This window comes from Neovison vison, chromosome 8, assembly GCF_020171115.1.
Source record: "Neovison vison isolate M4711 chromosome 8, ASM_NN_V1, whole genome shotgun sequence".
Lineage (NCBI taxonomy): Eukaryota > Metazoa > Chordata > Mammalia > Carnivora > Mustelidae > Neogale > Neogale vison.
The window spans coordinates 23,057,008-23,074,111 of NC_058098.1; the positions used below are offsets into that span (position 1 = coordinate 23,057,008).

The 17,104-nt window shown below is 53.9% G+C and overlaps 1 protein-coding gene across 2 annotated transcripts; it reads right to left on the bottom strand.

Moving 5' to 3' along the window:
- Positions 1–1,290: 1,290 nt before the first annotated feature.
- ERGIC3 (ERGIC and golgi 3) lies at positions 1,291–16,128 on the bottom strand. Of its 2 annotated transcripts, XM_044263152.1 has the most exons (14): positions 15,977–16,128; positions 15,768–15,838; positions 15,577–15,664; positions 15,244–15,363; positions 9,363–9,456; positions 8,156–8,321; positions 7,956–8,013; positions 4,373–4,387; positions 3,703–3,734; positions 2,782–2,878; positions 2,640–2,704; positions 1,846–1,982; positions 1,711–1,766; positions 1,291–1,506 (listed from the first exon to the last, which is right to left on the bottom strand). In XM_044263152.1, exons 1-14 carry the CDS (start codon positions 16,062–16,064, stop codon positions 1,427–1,429), a joined length of 1,167 nt encoding a protein of 388 aa, XP_044119087.1. In that variant the 5' UTR covers positions 16,065–16,128; the 3' UTR covers positions 1,291–1,426. The 2 variants fall into 2 exon arrangements, with proteins under 2 accessions (XP_044119087.1, XP_044119088.1); XM_044263153.1 differs by lacking the exon at positions 4,373–4,387 and having other exon boundaries at positions 15,977–16,126.
- Between the last annotated feature and the right edge of the window lie 976 nt (positions 16,129–17,104).

Here is a 17,104-nt window from a genome sequence, read left to right on the forward strand (position 1 = left end):
TATCAGCACACTTCTGTTTGCAAATAATAGAAATCGCAACCCAAACTGGCTGAAGCAAAGAGGCATTTTGGGGAACTGGCACGGTTGCGATTCCCAGGGCTTAGCCGGCAGCCTGTCCCAGGGGTCAGAAGGTGTCACTAGGACCGGTTCTCTGCCTGTGGGCTCAGCTGTCCTCTGGGGGCTAGGTCATGTGTAGAGGGTCCCCCCCCCTGAACTGCACCAACCTCAGGTCTCCCCACATTCACGTCCTAGTTTTCCTAGTACCGACAGAGCCCAGAGCTGGCAGTGTCGCACTGGGGGTGGGGGACATGTGGATTGAGACCTCCCTGGAGCTTAGGGTAGGAGATCAAACCTCCTCCCCAACACAGAAGCTGAGAAGGTAGACAGGGAGGTTTCTAGAGGAAACTCGGGGTATTAACAAGTAGAAATGGTTTCCAGCTGATGGAAAAAACAAGGCTCGCTACAGCGCGCAATCTGCTCTGTAACTTGCAGAGGAGACCTGGCCAAGGTCACATAGCTCGTGAGGGATCCCATCAGAGCTAGATCTCAGGACTTTCTGCCTCTAGACGTTTTGCCCTCATCGTCCTACCGTGCTTCCTGTCCTCTCTACTTCCCTCCCTACGAATGTCTTACCCAGACCCTCCCTGAGAAACGATCAGGTGAATTGCCCGGTGCTAATGCCCCTGCTTCCTGGGGCTGCCGCGCAGTGGGCTCCTGGCCCTGGCTCTGCACACGTACTGTGGGCTGTGATGGGAAGCCCTGGCGAGCTCCAGAGCTGGGGATCCAAAGCCAGCCCGCCTCCAGAACGGCCACTGCTACCACGCCTCCATTTTCCAGTGCTGCCTCCACCTTGGAGACTGTGCACGACCTGCCTGGATCCCGCTCAGGAGAATGAGCCCAGGGTGGCAGAGAGAGGCCCTGGCTTCAGCTATCACGGCAGAGGTGGCAAGCCCCAGCCTGCACCCAAGGCCCTAGTACCACTGGGATCAGCCTGTCATAAGCCTGCGGGCCGTGGTGGCTCCGGGAAGCTCCTACTGGAAAGGTCCATCTTTACCTTGGAGCTGAGCCCAAAAGGCCCAAAGACAATCGCACAGGAGGGACGGAGGACAGGGCTGTGGGACGGACATTCATCTGGTGTGACTAAAGCCCCATGAGTCAGGGGATATCCACGTGGGGCTCCCAGAGGGCACTTGGCCTGATCTGTCAGTCCTGACTGCCTTCGGGAAGTGGCTGTGATGAGGGGTTGTTTCTAGGCTCCAACCAGACAAGAACCACATGCAGACCAGCCAGTACTATCACAACCAACAGATTTATGAACCTGCACTGAGACCGACGCCGAGTGGGGGTGGGGTGGGCAAGAGGCTGGGAATGACCACAGGGCCAAAGGGAAACAGGAGAGCAGAACAACGGAGGGGGAAGGAGACAACTATGTTGTCTTCCCGAGGTCAATTTTCTTCTGGATGGCTCGAGCCGAGTGGTAGATGAGCGAATCGATGAGTCCGGCCACTGGGGAGAGACACAAGGGCTGGTGCTGGCCCCACTGGGCCCTTGACGGGACCCCAGCGCATTGTCACCTGACCGGCTAGGCCAGCATCTCCCCTTGGCTGTTGAGGTAGTCCTCCTTCCCCAAGTAAAACTCCAGCAGGGAACCCAGGCTTCACATCCCCCCGCCACGCCCCAGTCCCACACAGACGCCCTTGAGCTTCGAACCTGTGAACATGCCCCCGATGATGGCGCACACGCCTGTCAGGAAGTGCGTGAAGGACCTGGTGGAGGGACGGGCAGGGGGTCAGCAGGCACCCCTCCACCCCGCAGGCCCAGGCCCCTCCCTGCTGCCACACTCACCTGTGCTTCTCTGTCAACTTTACCATCATGGGTGACAGCTCATATAGCACGAAGACTCCGGGAAGCCCCTGGTCACCCATCAGCCCGTTGGCGACCTTCTCGTGCCTGGTCACAGAAAACTGATTTGTCCTCAGCACCTGGGACAGGAAGAGAGTCTGGGCCGGGGCCAAGTCTGTGACCTGGCTCTCAAACCTGCTCAGCCCTACACCTGCTCCTGCCCTTGTCCATGGCACCTGGACTGTGTGGGAGAGAAAACAAGGCCCCACGCTGCTAATGACCACCCAAGACCCAGGGGCCACCCAGACACACTCTCAGCCTCACCACCCCGCCTTCCCCTGGGTCACCAGCTCTCCACAGTTTACCGATCCCAGCTACATGGGGTGGATTCTCTCAGTGGGGGGTTCACGGGACGGGAAACAACTTGCCAAGGCTGCACCATGAGTTCCTGGCAAGGCCAGGCCTGACTTCCTGTCTGCCGAGATGCTGCCCCATAGGCCACAGCAGAAAGGGGAGGAGGGCCCCCAGGAAGGGTTAGTCCCCAGCCCAGGGCAGACCACAGGGACGGTGAGCACCAGAGGAATGGATGGAGGCAGTGAGGGCAAGTAGAAAGTTAAAGCGCTTTCAAGTCTGACAGCCTGGGCCCTGCACTCTGGCTGTGAGGGTATATTACTCCCCCGCCCCCAGCCTGCCATCCACCATCTGGGGATAAGAGCAGCACCCCACTTCCCAGGTCAACAGGACTCAAGTGCTTGGCACCATGAGGGACTCTGACAGCTGAGCTCCTGCAGACTCACCTCCCCGTCTACCTTCATGTACACTGTGGGTACCACCTTCACGAAGTACTGGAACATCATGGAGGCTGCAGGGGGAACAGAGCACTGGGCATGGGTGCCGGGCAGGGCTCTGGCAGCCAAGGGCTACCTCCCAGGCTGGTACCTTGGGGTGCGGTGACATTGGTGCGGTCCAGGGGGTTCACAATGCCCGGGTAGTCCTCCCCGAATGACAGATGCCGGATATAGTGGGTCATGTTGATCTGAAAGCAACAGCAGCACCTGAGCCTTGGCACTCAAGGCCCCACCAGGCCTCACCCCATCAACGGTTCCGCAGGACAGCAGCAGACAGGGATGCTGGGTCTGGGGAGGGGACGTGTGCAGACGGTGGAGGGAGGGAGATGTCCTGCCTGGGAGAATGTGACCAACACAGGCACCCCTACACCCCATTGGGGAACTCCTTCCTCACAGAGTCCACGGCCTCTGGGCCTCCAATTTGAGGTTCTGGTGGCATTCCACCACAAAGCCAGTAAAGGCTGGCACGGACAGGTGTGGCAGGTGCCTGGTCTGCCTGGAAGTCTCAAGCCAGGGGAGCCTAGCCTGGGGGTTGAGGGGGCCAGACTTCCCAGCTCTGACACCTGTCCTGCTCTAATCTGTATCAACCTCAACCATCAGAAGGGTCTTTAAAAACATGCAAATCTGATTACATAATCACCCCGCTTCAAGGACCAGTAACCTCCACCGCCTGCAGGAGGAAGACCAGATCGCTGCTTGGTCTGAGGCTTGTGCAGTCTGGTCCGCGCCAACCTCTCCAGCTTCCTCCTCCACACCCGCCTCTGCGGGTTCTGAGAAGTTCTCCACTCCCTCCTGACTTTGCCAGAGGATCCCTTTGCCCAGGACGCTCTTGCCCAGCCCTGCCCATCTCTGGCCTGTGCAGACCTCAGTTCTCTGCCCTCAGACTGCCAGGCACGGCAGAATATGGCGTATTTTTCTCTATTCCCCCATCCCAGGACATCCCTGCAGAGACAAGAAGGCAGCAGCCATCCCCCATGCCCAACCACCCCGCATGGATTCTGGTGGTACGTACGTTGTCGAGGCCGAAGCTCTGCAAGTCATGGACTAGGAGAGAAGGGAGAAGGGGTCACCAGATGGGGTAGCACTGGCCTCCTGGCTCCCTCAGCGTCCTTGCTCAGGCCTCCACACCCCTCTTGGAGTGTGACTGCCTAGCTCCTCTGACCCTCCACCCCCCAGCCCGGCCCTGCTGGAGGGCCGCCTGTCAGGCCCCCCTTGGGCCCGTGTATGAGTCCAGGCCCTCCTCGGACCTTAAGAACACAGACCCCATTTCCCCCCGACACATACAGGGAGCCCTCTATGGCCGTCTCCCAGGTTTCCACTCCCACCAAGTCCCTGCTTGCACCTCTGGAGACAAGCCCCGCTGACTCTGGTCTCTCACTAAGTACAGCTGAGGGCCAACTGCTGAGCCCCAAGGTGAGGTGGGCCCTGAGAAGGCTGTCCAAGCACTTTCCCCAACCCCCTGACCCCCACCCTCAGAGCCCCCAAAGGAAACACTATGGGTACCCTGTACCGTCTATTCCAGAACCAGTGCTTCCTGCCCTTCCTGATCTCTCCTACTTCAAGGAACCCTACCTGAAAAGTAAGACCCCCATCCCAGGCCCGTCCGAACCTCCTCCCGTCCTGAGAGGGTAGGCTGCCCCAGAAGCGGGGGCTTGGCCTCCCTGAGGGGCAGGGCCACTTACTCTCCACAGCATGGACTGCAGCACGGGGGAGGGCAGGAGAGAGACGGGAGGAAGAGAAAAGAGATTGAGAGCTTCACAACGAGAACTATGGAGCAAGACACATGGTAGAAAGGAAGGCTGGAATATTCTGGCTCAGCAGCAGGGTCTGGACCCTGCTAACAAGGCTCCTCCTGGTCTCATCCCCAGGGGAACTCTTCCCTGGTCAGGGAGGAATGCAAGGGCTCTTGGGGGCAGAAGTACGGTGTCCTAGGAAGAATAAAAGATTTAGAGCCCAATAAGCCACTTTCTTAGCTGTGTGACCTTGGGCAAGCAACTTGCCGTCTCTGAGGCTCAGTGATCTCTACAAAGAGCTGTCCTGAGGACCAGGTAGGATCTAAGATGGAAAAGCACAAGGTAAACTTCATAATCATCCCCCCATAAAGCAACAAAGATGTCAGAAACTAGCTCCCAGACCTTCCATTCAGCCCGACCTGTGGCCTCAGGCAACTGTAGCCTCGTGTTCTGAACACCCTCCCGGGAGACAGAGCACCTCTGCTCTGGGCTCCCTGACTCGGGCTGCAGCCCACGTGGAGCAGCAGAGCGGACCTCCCACTGCGCGCCTCCAGAGCCCGGGCCAGCAGCGCGACCCTGACCGTCTCCCAGCGTTGCTGTGAGACTACCCTTCCCCTGACCCCTCCAGAAGAGGGGGCTCTGGACCCACCTCTCGCCCCAGCATTCAGCCTCATCCCTGCACACCGCCTTCCACACCAGCCGCGGCGCTGCCTCCAGGAGGCCCGTTCCTCCTGCTCACCGCAGTCCCTGGGCACTCAGGACCGCCAGCTCATCGCTCACCCCCGGACGCCCGTCACACTGCAGCTCTGTACATCCCCCGATACAATCCCGACTCCCAACCCTCCCAGGGGGCCCCATTACTCATCAGGGAAACCCCTACTTCTTCAGCCTCTATGCGTTCAATTCATTGTCGCGCTCCAACCGCAGCCTGGCTCTCTCTTGACAGTCCTTTCCCTGCAGCCCCCTCAGGGGTGACGACTCTTCCCCACGCTTAGCCTCCTCCGTAGCCCAAAGTGAGGCCTTGCTTCTTAAAGCCATTCCAGATCATGGTCCCTCGAGCTGCCCTAAAAGTCCCCAGCTTTGCAGCTTGTGGCAGAGTACACTGACTCTCCCTACTTGTCTTAGTCCCTTCGAGATCCACACAGAAGCGCAGGCCGGCCCTTCGCGCCTCTCAACGGCTCTCGGCTCTCGAGTCTGGCCACCATTCTCTCCTCCACAACCCTGTCACCCTTCCCGATGATCTCCTGGTCACCAGCTGTCATCCTACCTGTCCCGAAGTGGTCAGCCTTTCCTCCCGCCGCCATGTTTGCGCTTTCTACACTTCTAGGGCACTCGGTTCTGTCTTCTTTTTCCCTCTCGAGGACGTCACGCTGGTGACGGTCCTGCCCATCCTGGAGCAGGACTGGCCGGCTCTGCGGCGCGGCGGACTGTTCCCACCGCACGTCACCCACTGCTGCCTCGCACAGCTTGTCCACCAGCCCCCTCGCGTCTAGCCCTTGCCTCCAGGTCCAGCCCACCTCTTCCCTTTCGAGCAAGCTCCACAGAAGAGTGGTGCTCCACAGAAGAGTGGTGCTTTCTCACAGGCCGCAACCCCTCTCCCTTTCCTTCCTGAGCCACACAGGGGTACTCCCTATCACTCCAAGAAAACTGCGGCCAATGTCACAGTGACCACCGCCAGGTCATACAGCCAGTGGGCAACTCTCAGTCGACGTGCAGAAACATCGGGTCTGGGTTTGGAAACGCCTCCTTCCCCAGGCTTTCGGGACACCCCCTCTCCGCTGGCCTTCCCGTCTGACCAGCGCTCCTTACCGGTCCAGCGGCTGCTTCCTCCCAATGCCCGTGTCCTCTGACAGGGGAGGCGCCACGCTCTGTCTTTGGAGCTCTCCTCCTCACGGCCTACCCTCACCTCCACGGCGACCTCATCCTGTCCCATTGTTTCACATACCCGAGGACGGCCACCTAAGTGTCTCGGGGCCAGACCTCTCCCCTGACCTCCAGATCCAGCCAGCTGCTTACCAGCATCCGGACTGTGTAAAAGAACACCCGGAGCCCACCAGTCTGAACACATCAGTCACCGAATTCCTGCTTGATTTGTCCAGCCATCTAAACACGTTCTTCTGAAGCTTCCCCTCTCCCTAAACAACTTCATCCTTCTCGCTCCTCAGGCACAGAACTTCGGAGTCATCTTCGACCCCATCCCTTCCCGCGCCACCACCGCCATCCATCAGCCACGCCTCTCGGCCTCACCCTCCAACATCAGCCAGCCCGGCTGGTCCCTCCCCGACTCTGGCCCGGCCCCCATCATCCTGTGCCCGGATGGATCACAGCCATGGCCTCCTACCGGCCTCTCTGGTTCTGTCCTGCCCCCAGTCTTGTCCACGGCGCAGAGTGCTGCCTACCTCTGCCGAGTCAAGTCACAGCACGCATCACCTCCTCAGAGCCCAACGATGGCTGTATGTCTCACGGAGAGTAAGGGCCCTTGTCCCTGTGGTGCCCTCCCAAACCCTGCAGGCTGTGGCCCTCTCACCAGGCTCACCTTACCCCTAGCCACACTGCCCTGCTCGCTGCGTGCCAATCCCCCGCTTTCTTACTGCGCCTCCAACTCACCAAGCCCGTTCTCAGCTCAGAGATTTGCATTTGCTCTTCTCTCTGCTTCAGACACCTCTGCCCGGACACCCTAGGGCTAGCTCCTTCACCTTCTTCAGGTCTTTACTCAAATGCCTCCCCATCAGTCCTTCCCTGCCCGCCCGACACCAATGGCAGATATGCACCCTCTCGCCAGAGCCCCTCGCCTCCGTCATCTCGATCCTGCCTTTCTTGGGCTCACAGTACTCAACAGTAACGTTTGTGGTCTGTTTCTTTACTACACACTGAGCACAAGGACTGTGTTCCGTTCGGAGCTGCGCTGTGAGCACCCAGACTAGAAGGGGGCACGCGGTGACTACCGCATCCCTAGTGTGTGCACGGAGCAACCCGGGAAGGAACAGAAATCCCACTTATTCATCTGTGTGAACAACCTGTGTGTGTGGGGGGACTAGTATCTGCAGCCCCATTTTAGAGAAGAAATTGAATGGGGCTCCCTAGTCCCCAAATCTGACCTAACTTGGGAGGGGCTGACCCTGTGTTCGAGCCCTGCCCTCTGACCCCACACAGCACACCTGATCCTGAGAACTACTGTGAGACAAGTGCCCCCCAGCCGGGCTCTGGGCCGCAGCCTTCACCCGCATAAGCACCCTAGGAGAGAAGGACCAGCCTCTCCATTTTATAAAGTAGGAAATGAGCTCAAAAAGGTGAAGGAACTTCCTCTAAGTTTCGCATAGCCAGTAAGGTCTGAAACTGAACTCTGAACCCAGACAGTCTGGGTCCCCAGCCTGAACTGAACCCAGTGCTCTGAACTGTGTACCAAACTGCTGCCCCGCGATGAGGGTCTCCCCTGGGCCGAGGACACACAGCATCGGGCAGGCGCAGGGGCACTCAAACCCACTAGGGCATCCGGGGTCTAAAACCCCCCAGCGAAGGCAGGTGCACTCACCATGCACATGAGACTGCTGGAAGCTCTTCCCGGGAGCAAAGTGGAAGTTTCCGGCCACCTGTAGGGGATATTCCCACTCATTGTGCAGCCTTCTCCTCCCTTCCTCTGGTCCTGAGGGCCTGAGAGGGCCCTCGGTTCACCTCGGAGCGAGGCCAACCCACAGCTCAGCTGGCCCTTTCCCACCTCAGTGCCTCCTGTACCTTGTTGACTTCTAAGAAGCCATACACTTGACAGCCTTCGTTCTTCTGCTCCTGCATCTTCTGGCTGAAGCCCTCTCGCCGGCACTGCTCGATCGTGTCTGGGTTCTTGAAGGCCCAGCCCCGACGCCGATAGGCCTCCCGCACATCTTCACAGGTGTTGCAGCACCTGCGGGCAGGGGGGAGGGGTGGGGCACTCGGTGAGAGCCGCACAGAGGCACAGGCCGGGGGCCGGGACCTCGGGAGACAGAGCAGTGCTGTCCACGGACGAAGCCTCTGCCAGCCTCGCCCCCGGCCACCAAATGTTCTCAAACCACGTTTGCTCAGAGGCAGCAGGACTGTTAAAAATGCATATTCCCGGGCGCCTGGGTGGCTCAGTGGGTTAAACCGCTGCCTTCGGCTCAGGTCATGATCTCGGGGTCCTGGGATCAAGTCCCGCATCGGGCTCTCTCCTCAGCGGGGAGCCTGCTTCCTCCTCTCTCTCTCTGCCTGCCTCTCTGCCTACTTGTAATCTCTCTCTGTCAAATAAATAAATAAAATCTTTAAAAAAAATGCATATTCCCATTCTGTTGGGAATTCTGAAATGTTTTAGGACAGAGAGCAGTGACAGCTGCCCAACACTTGAATGGAGTTAATGCCAATGAATCCAACACGTGAAAATGTTAAAATGCTAAGTTTTAAAAGTCATACATATTGTACCACAATGGGAAAAAAATATTAAATACACACTCCCAGGCCCTACCCTAGACCTGCTGAATCAGCTTCTTGGGGGCCAGGGCCCGAGGAACAGAACAGCAGTGGCTACCTATCACGGGCCTCATTACCTGGACTGGGCCCGCAATCCCAGCTCTTTACATACAGGATACCCTAACCCCAATGTGACTGTTCTGGGAGACGTGTTCTCATCACCCCCCTTCCCCAGAGAGGTTATGTGGCTCTGCCCAAGGACCCAAGGGTGGAACCAGGCGGCTGGACTCTGAACTAGAGCGGGGACCACTTCAGCCTCCACCCACCTCCGGCCCCACGCAGGGCCTGGCCATAGAGCCCCAGTTACTTGCCCCAGGAGCAGTGACTGAGGCACACATCCCATCCCCACCCAACTCCCGGTCCAACTTCCCCCACCTGCCGTGAAGCCCACCACAGAAGGAGGATGGCTGAGACCTGGTGCCTTGCGGGAGCCCCCCACCCCGGCCCCCAGGGTCCAGCTCACTTGATGTCTTCTGTTTCGGCACCATAGCAGCTCTCACAGCGATCAGGGTCCAGGGAGTCAGGGTCAAACACCTTTACCTCGACTTTCCCGAGCTCTAAGGGGAGGACAGAGGCAGGGGCATCAGCTGGGAGCAGACAGAGTGAAAACTGCACCCCTGACCCTGCACAGACCCCTTTGGTCTGTGGCCTGGGCATAATAAAAGCTACAATATAGCTAATACTGGGGCGCCTGGGTGGCTCATTTGGTTAAGTGCCTGCCTTTGGCTCAGGTCGTGATCCCCATCAGGCTCCCTGCTCGGCCGGGAGTCTGCTTGTCCCTCTCCCTCTGCCCCTCCCCCTCTCTTGCGGTCTCTCAAATGAATAAATAAAATCTTCAAAAAAAAAAAAAAAGCCAATATTTATATGGTGCACACCATGTGTCCGGCACTAAGCACTTCGGCACATGTATTATTTCTCGAAATAAAAGTACAAGTAATGAAACAGTAACAGCAAATACTAAGTGTTAGCTGACTACAGGTCACTGTGCGCAGAATGTCTTTCACCGCACATGGATCCGAGGAAGGTTGGGATGATTATTACCCACATCGTACTTGCAAAGATGCGGAAACTCAGAGATGAGAAGTGGCTCTGCCTAGGGTGACACAGTTAAGTGGCAGATTCAGCCCTAGTTTCCAGGCGTGTGCCTTTAACCACCTCACCTTGGTGCTACACCTCAGACCTTTCTCTCCGCGCCCAACTCCCTGACTCTTAACTACCTCCTCCTAACCGCAGACTCCAATATTCAGTAACGCAACCTCCTGCCTTCCCAAGTCGTATTTTGTCCTCCCATCTGAGCCTCATTCCCACACGCACACCTAGACCCTGTTATTTCCCATGATCGCAAACCTTCCACAATTCAGTTTCAAGTATCCCAATCTCTGACTCCTTATCCTTATGTTCCCAGCTCCCTACCTTTGGTACCCAGAAACCACCAATTCTTTGACAACAATGACACTATCACCCCCTCACGCCCTCGCTTCCCTCTTCATTTAAATTCCATGGTCCAGGGACGCCTGGGTGGCTCAGTTGGTTGGACGACTGCCTTCGGCTCAGGTCATGATCCCGGAGTCCCGGGATCGAGTCCCGCATCGGGCTCCCAGCTCCATGGGGAGTCTGCTTCTCCCTCTGACCTTCTCCTAGCTCATGCTCTCTCTCACTGTCTCTCTCTCAAATAAATAAATAAAATCTTTAAAAAAATAAATAAATAAATTCCATGGTCCAAATGGGGAACGGACTGTCTTCAATAAATGCTGCTGGGAAAACTGGATGTTTATATGCAAAAAACGAAACTGGACCCCTATCTTATACAACTCACAAAAATTAACTTGAAATGATTAAAGACTTAAATGTAAGACTGATAGTGTAAAACTTCTGAAAGAAAATAAGGAAAGAGCTCCCTGACATTGGTCTTGGTAATTATTTTTTGGTTATGACATCAAACGTATAGGCAACAAAAGCAAAAATAAACAAGTGGGACAACACCGCAATAAAAAGCTTCTGCACTGCAAAAGAAACGATGAACAAAACGACAGGGCAACCTATGGAATACAAGAAAATACTCACAAATGATATATCTGATAAGGGGTTACTATCCAAAATACATAAGGAACTCATACAACTCAACAGCAAAACAAACGAACATCAAAGGATCTAATTAATAAAAATGGACAAAGGACCTGAACACACATTTTTCAAAAGAACACATACAATGGCCAACAGGTAAATGGAAAAGAGCTCCACAGCATTAATCATCAGGGAAATGCAAGTCAAAACCCTACAAGATCACCTCACACCTGCTAGAATGGCTGTTATCATTCATAAATACAAACATGACACCCGGTGGCTCAGTTGGTTGGGTGACTGCCTTCGGCTTGGGGTTGTGATCCTGGAGTCCTGGGATCTAGTACCACGGGGGCTCCCTGCTCGGCAGGGAGTCTGCTTCTCCCTCTAACCCTCCCCCCTCTTGTGCTCTCTTTCATTCTCTCTCAAATAAATAAAATCTTTAAAAAACAAACAAGAAATAACTAGTATGGGGGCACCTGGCTGACTCAGTATAGATGCAACTCTTCGTCCTGGGGTTGTGAATTTGATCCCCACATTAGGAGTGGAGCCTACTTAAAAAAAAAAAAAAAACCGGGGTGCCTGGGTGGCTCAGTGGGTTAAGCCTCTGCCTTTGGCTCAGGTCATGATCCCAGGGTCCTGGGATTGAGCCCCACACTGGGCTCTCTGCTCGGCAGGGAGCCTGCTTCCCCCTCTCTCTGCCTGCCTCTCTGCCTACTTGTGCTCTTTCTCTCTCTGTCAAATAAATAAATAAAATCTAAAAAAAAAAAACCCTCTTTAAAAATAAAGCAACAACAAAAAACAAATAACTAGTATTGACCAAGATGTGGGGAAAAGGGAATGCTCGTGCACTGTTGGTGGGAATGTAAATTGGTGCAGCCACTATGGAAAACAGTACAGAAGTTCCTTGAAAAATTAAAAAGAGAACTACCATATGTTCTAGCAATCCCACTGCTGGGTATATATCCAAAAAACCCCCAAATCATATCACATATCAGTATCTGCAGTCCCATGTTCTTTGCAGCATTATTTACAACAGCCAAGACATGGAAACAATCTTAAGTGTTCGTCAACAGATGAACGGATAAAGAAAATGTGGTGCATATATACATAGTGGAGTATCATTCAGCCACTAAAAAGAAGGAAGTCCTTTATCTGTAACAACATGGATAAAGGTTGAGGACATTATGCTGAGTAAAATAAGTCAGACAGAGAAAGACAACTTCAAGATCTCATTTACATGTAGCACCTAAAAAAGCCTGTTTCATAAAAACAGACACTAGAATGGTGGTTGCCAGGGGCTGGGAGGTGGGGGAAACAGGGAGCTGTGGATCAGGGGGCACAGACTCCCAGTTATAAGATGAGTAAGTTGTGGGATCTGATGTATAGGATAGACTGTAGTTAACAACACCGTACTGTATACTTGCAAGTTGCTAAGAGAGCAGATCTTCAATATTGGTTCTTACCACACACACAAAACGTAACCATGTGAAGTGATGGATATGCTAGCTAACCATACTGTGGTAATCATTTCATAACACCTGTGTAACCCAATCATCACACGATACACCTTAAGTTTATAAATGTTATTTTTTCTTTCTTTTTTTTTTTTTTTAAGTGGGCTCCATGCCTAGCATGGAGCCCAATGTGGAGCCTGAACCCATGACCCTGAGATAAAGGCCTGAGCTGGGATCAAGAGTTGGACGCTTAATCGATGGAGCCACCCAGGTGGCCCCATGATGTTATACTTCGATTCTATCTTTTTTTAAAAAGATTTTATTTATTTGACAGAGAGAAAGGGAACACAAGCAGAGGGAGTGGGAGAGGGAGAAGCAGGCTTCCCGTCAAGCAGGGAGCCTGAGTGGGGCTCGATCCCAGGACCCCGGGATCATGACCTGAGCTGAAGGCAGATGCCTAATGACTGAGACACCCAGGTGCCCCATGACGTCACTTTCAATTTCCCCAACGAACAGAGAAGCAACAGAGCCCACTTGATCTCCCCACCAAATCCACCAGGCCACCTGCATTCTCTGTCAGCCCCTACCCTGCCTTCTCTGCTCTCTCTTATGGCAAAATACCTGAAAGTGGTTTTGTGTTTTTTTTTTTTTTAAGATCTTATTTATTTGACAGAGAGAGAGAGAGAGAGAGATCACAAGCAGGCAGACAGGCAGGCAGAGAGAGAGAAGCAGGCTCCCTGCTGAGCAGAGAACCCGATGAGGGGCTGGATCCCAGGACCCTGGGATCATGACCTGAGCGGAAGGCAGAGGCTTAATGCACTGAGCCACCCAGGTGCCCCTGAAAGCGTTATTTTTACTCAATGCCTCTCTTTCCTTTTCTGTTCTTTCATCAGATTTTCATCCTCAACAGTATCGAAACTGTTCTTTGTAAAGTCTCCAGGGGCCTCCATGTTGTCAACTGCAATGGTCAATTCTTACTGATTTTACAGGACTATCAATGGCTTCTGACAGATGCTCACTCTCTCTTCTTGAAAGACTCTGCCTCCATTTGGCTTTTGCAACATCTCATGTTTCTCTTCTACCTTAATGGCTCTCAATCTTCCTTCCTGGATCCTCTTTTCCTGACTTCTAAATATTGGAGGGGCTGAGGGTACAGTCCCTAGACCTCTACTCTACTAACATTTTTACTCCTTAGGTCTTCTCCTTTAGTCCAATGGCTTTAATGCCATCTGCATGCCGATAACTCCTACATTTATTCCCCAGCCCTTCTCTAACATCTAGACTGGTAGTCTAACTGCCTCCTTAACATCATAAGGTATAAAATGGGCGCCCCAAATTTAACATGCCTCAAACCTGAAATCTACCCCCCAATCCTCATCCTTCCTTGTGAGACCAATCCCCAAGAAGTCCCCAGTGATCACCACTTCCTGGTATTCACATCCTTATGTAGTCCCACCTCCCGTAATGAATAGGGCTGATCTGTGTGACCACTTATATATTGCAGAAACGATGGTGTCCAACTTCTGAGGCTAGGTCATAAAAGAAGCTGCAGTTTCTACCTTGTGGTTTCCCAGATCACATGCACAGGGAGAAGCCAGATGCCATGCTGTGAGGACACTGAAGCAGCTCTATTGAGAGGCCCGTGTGCTTAAAGGCACTGAGGTATCTTGCCAACAGCCATACACTTGAGCTCTTAGGAGCAGACCCTCCAGCCCCAGTCAAGCCTTCGGATGACTACAGCCTCAGCCAACAGCTAGACTGTAATCTCCGAGAGACCCTAAGCCAGAACCACCCAACCACAACAGTCTTGAATTCCCAACCCACAGAAACCAAACAGAAGCAATGTTTGTTCCATTAAGCCACTAATTTTGAGGATAATTTGTTACACGGCAGGAGATAAATAATATTCCCCGTCTCTCTCTCTCTCACACACACACACACACACACATCCTCTTTCTCCTCTCTGGTCATGCCTATTGCAAGTCATTCATTTGCTCACAGCAAAACCCTTGGAATCAACCTCGACCCTGCTTTCTTATACCCTATTTCCAATGCTACAGCAAATTCCTTGGTTTTACAGGTTTTCAACATAAATCTGTTGAATAAACAACTGATAAAGCTCAGAACACAGCAATCCCTAAGGTGTGAGAAACCATAGCTTTGAGGAGGGTTTTGCTATGTTGGGAAACTGAATTAATGTAGGCCCTGGGAGGCCACCTAGGGACAGGAAAGGAAGTTAGGGTGAACAGCCTACACTGTACCAGGCATCACACACATATGACTTCATTTGATTGTATAATTCCATGTGGTTGGTACTAGTGTTTATCATGGCTTTATAGGTGAGATCATAGACTGCAAGAGACAAAATTACATTTGTCTGAATTACATTCAGGCAATCTAACTCTAGAATGTAAACTCTTAACCTTGAGCCACCCTTGGAAGTGCCTTCCAAAGGGGAAGAACACTAAAGGCTGAATTCAGCTATCGGGATGGGGAAGCGAATGCCCAGAGAAATGTGGGTCCACCTAGAGGAGTTCTGCCAAGGTAACAGCACATAAGACCCATCCTGAAACTTCTGTTACTCACCTGTGATAGGCAGGGATTGGAGACCTCTGAGAATGATAGCCAACTAGAGTACTCTACTAAGCCTGGATTTCAGGCCACTCTGATTCTTAATAACAGGGGGACCCTAAGCAAGCCACTTGACTTCTCTGGGTCTTAGCTGCTTCATTTGTCATTTGGCCAGCCACATCCCACTTGCCAGAAGGAAGGGCTTGGGCATGTCCAGCTCTGGGATCTGAGATCTGGCCTCCTCCCCACAGTTACCATGACGCTCGGCCTCTGAGCTCACGGGGATGCCATCCTTATCTAGCCGTTGCTTAAACAGGTTGTGCTCCACATCCAGCTGCTGCTCCCCAGCCACATCCATGGCATCGATGCTCAGATCTGGAAGCAGGAAGTCAGGGTAAGGTACTGGGAACCTAGGGCAAGGGGAGAATCTGGGTTTTGGAGGATAAGAGGATGCTGGGACTGTCTGGGGGCAGCAGTGGATTAGGGGAAAGGGGCTGTCCTGGAATCCGATCCAGAACCTAAGGCTGGAGGTGTGAATCTGGAAGCCCACCTGAGAACTTGCAACTCCCAGCCCTGATGGGTACTCACAGGCACAAGGCATATGCGGAAAAAACACGTCGATGTTGATCTTCAGTTTATCTCCCCGTGACTTGTCCACATAGAGTTCAGGATGCACCTGGAGCAGCACTACCTCAGTAAGACTTGGCCCTACGCCTCTCCTTCCCCACTCCCATCCCTAGAATGCCGAGCCCCGCCCACGTACTAGGCCCGCCCCTTACCTCAGTGGTGAGGTAATACTGCAGCTCGGACAGAAACAGTAGCAGCATGAGGAGGCCACTGACAATGGTCACTGCGGGGAAGGGAGCCAGGGTCAGAAGGGCCTCTGCTCCATTCTCTCAAGCCCCCCATAGGCCCGGCCGGGTCCAGGCGCCCAGGCCAAGCTCTCGGACACCCATGTCCCCGCGACCCCGGCCCCGTAGCGGCCTACCCGTGGCGCCCCCGCAGGTCTTAACCCGGAAGTCCTCCAGAGTCTTGGGGTAGGCATCGAACTGCTTGAGCTTCCCCAGCGCCTCCATGGGGACCAGCCGGAAAGGGGACGCCAGCCGGCCCGCCCCGGCGGCCTCCTGCTTCCGGCCAGGAGTTTGAGCCACGCCCCCTCTCCTTGCGCACGCAGGCGCACCAATGCGCACGCTTGGCACCACCCCTCGCTCGAGTTCTCGCTCTGGCCGCCCCGCCCACCGGTGCTGGGGGTTGCAGTCTGAACTGGGAGGTGGGGTCTGCTCCCGCGGACTGAGTAGTCGTGTCTTGTGGACAGGGCTCCTGGAGGTGACTCTGCGGGGCAGAAACAGTAATAGCAGCATTCGCTTCCCTTGACCTAGGAACTGAGCCGAGAGTTTCCCATGAGACTCCTGGAACAGCATGAACCTCCTAGAACAGTGGCTTTCAAAGTGTCCCCAACTAGCAATCTCATCATCACCTGGGTACCTGGTTAAAAATGCGTATTGGCCCCATCACAGACCTGCTGAATCAGAAACTAGGAGTGGGGGGCGCCTGGGTGGCTCAGTGGGTTAAGCCGCTGCCTTCGGCTCAGGTCATGATCCCAGCGTTCTGGGATCGAGTCCCGCATCGGGCTCTCTGCTCGGCAGGGAGCCTGCTTCCTCCTCTCTCTCTCTGCCTGCCTCTCTAACTACTTGTGATCTCTCTCTGTCAAATGGATAAATAAAATCTTTAAAAAAAAAAAAAAGAAACTAGGAGTGGATCCCAGGTGATTCCCTGCAGTTAGTTTGAGAATCACACTGTAGAAAGTAGGTGGGACTTTCATCTCCATTTTCTGAAAGGAACTGCCCGGAGAAGCTAAGTAACTTGCCCTGGATCACAGCCAGTTAATGGCGGGGCAACTCAACCACTCCAGTCTTGAATTCCTAACCCACAGAAACTGAGAAAGCAAATGTTTGTTTTATTGAGCCACTAATTTTGAGGATAATTCGTCACACAGTAGCAGATATATAATATTCCCCTGTCTCAGACACACACACACACACACACACACACACACACCTTCTCTTTCTCCTCTCTAGTCATACCTGTTGCAAGTCATTCATTTGCTCAGAGCAAA

What these genes read in the sequence shown, in the direction of transcription:
- ERGIC3 (XM_044263152.1), bottom strand. Translation starts at nt 16,064, where the DNA reads ATGGAGGCGCTGGGGAAGCTCAAGCAGTTCGATGCCTACCCCAAGACT. An exon ending in GCCGAAACAGAAGACATCAA is followed by an intron (nt 8,322 to 9,362) that starts GTGAGCTGGACC and finishes CCCTGCCCGCAG; the next exon opens with GTGCTGCAACACCTGTGAAG. An exon ending in CAATGTCACCGCACCCCAAG is followed by an intron (nt 2,705 to 2,781) that starts GTACCAGCCTGG and finishes TTCCCCCTGCAG; the next exon opens with CCTCCATGATGTTCCAGTAC.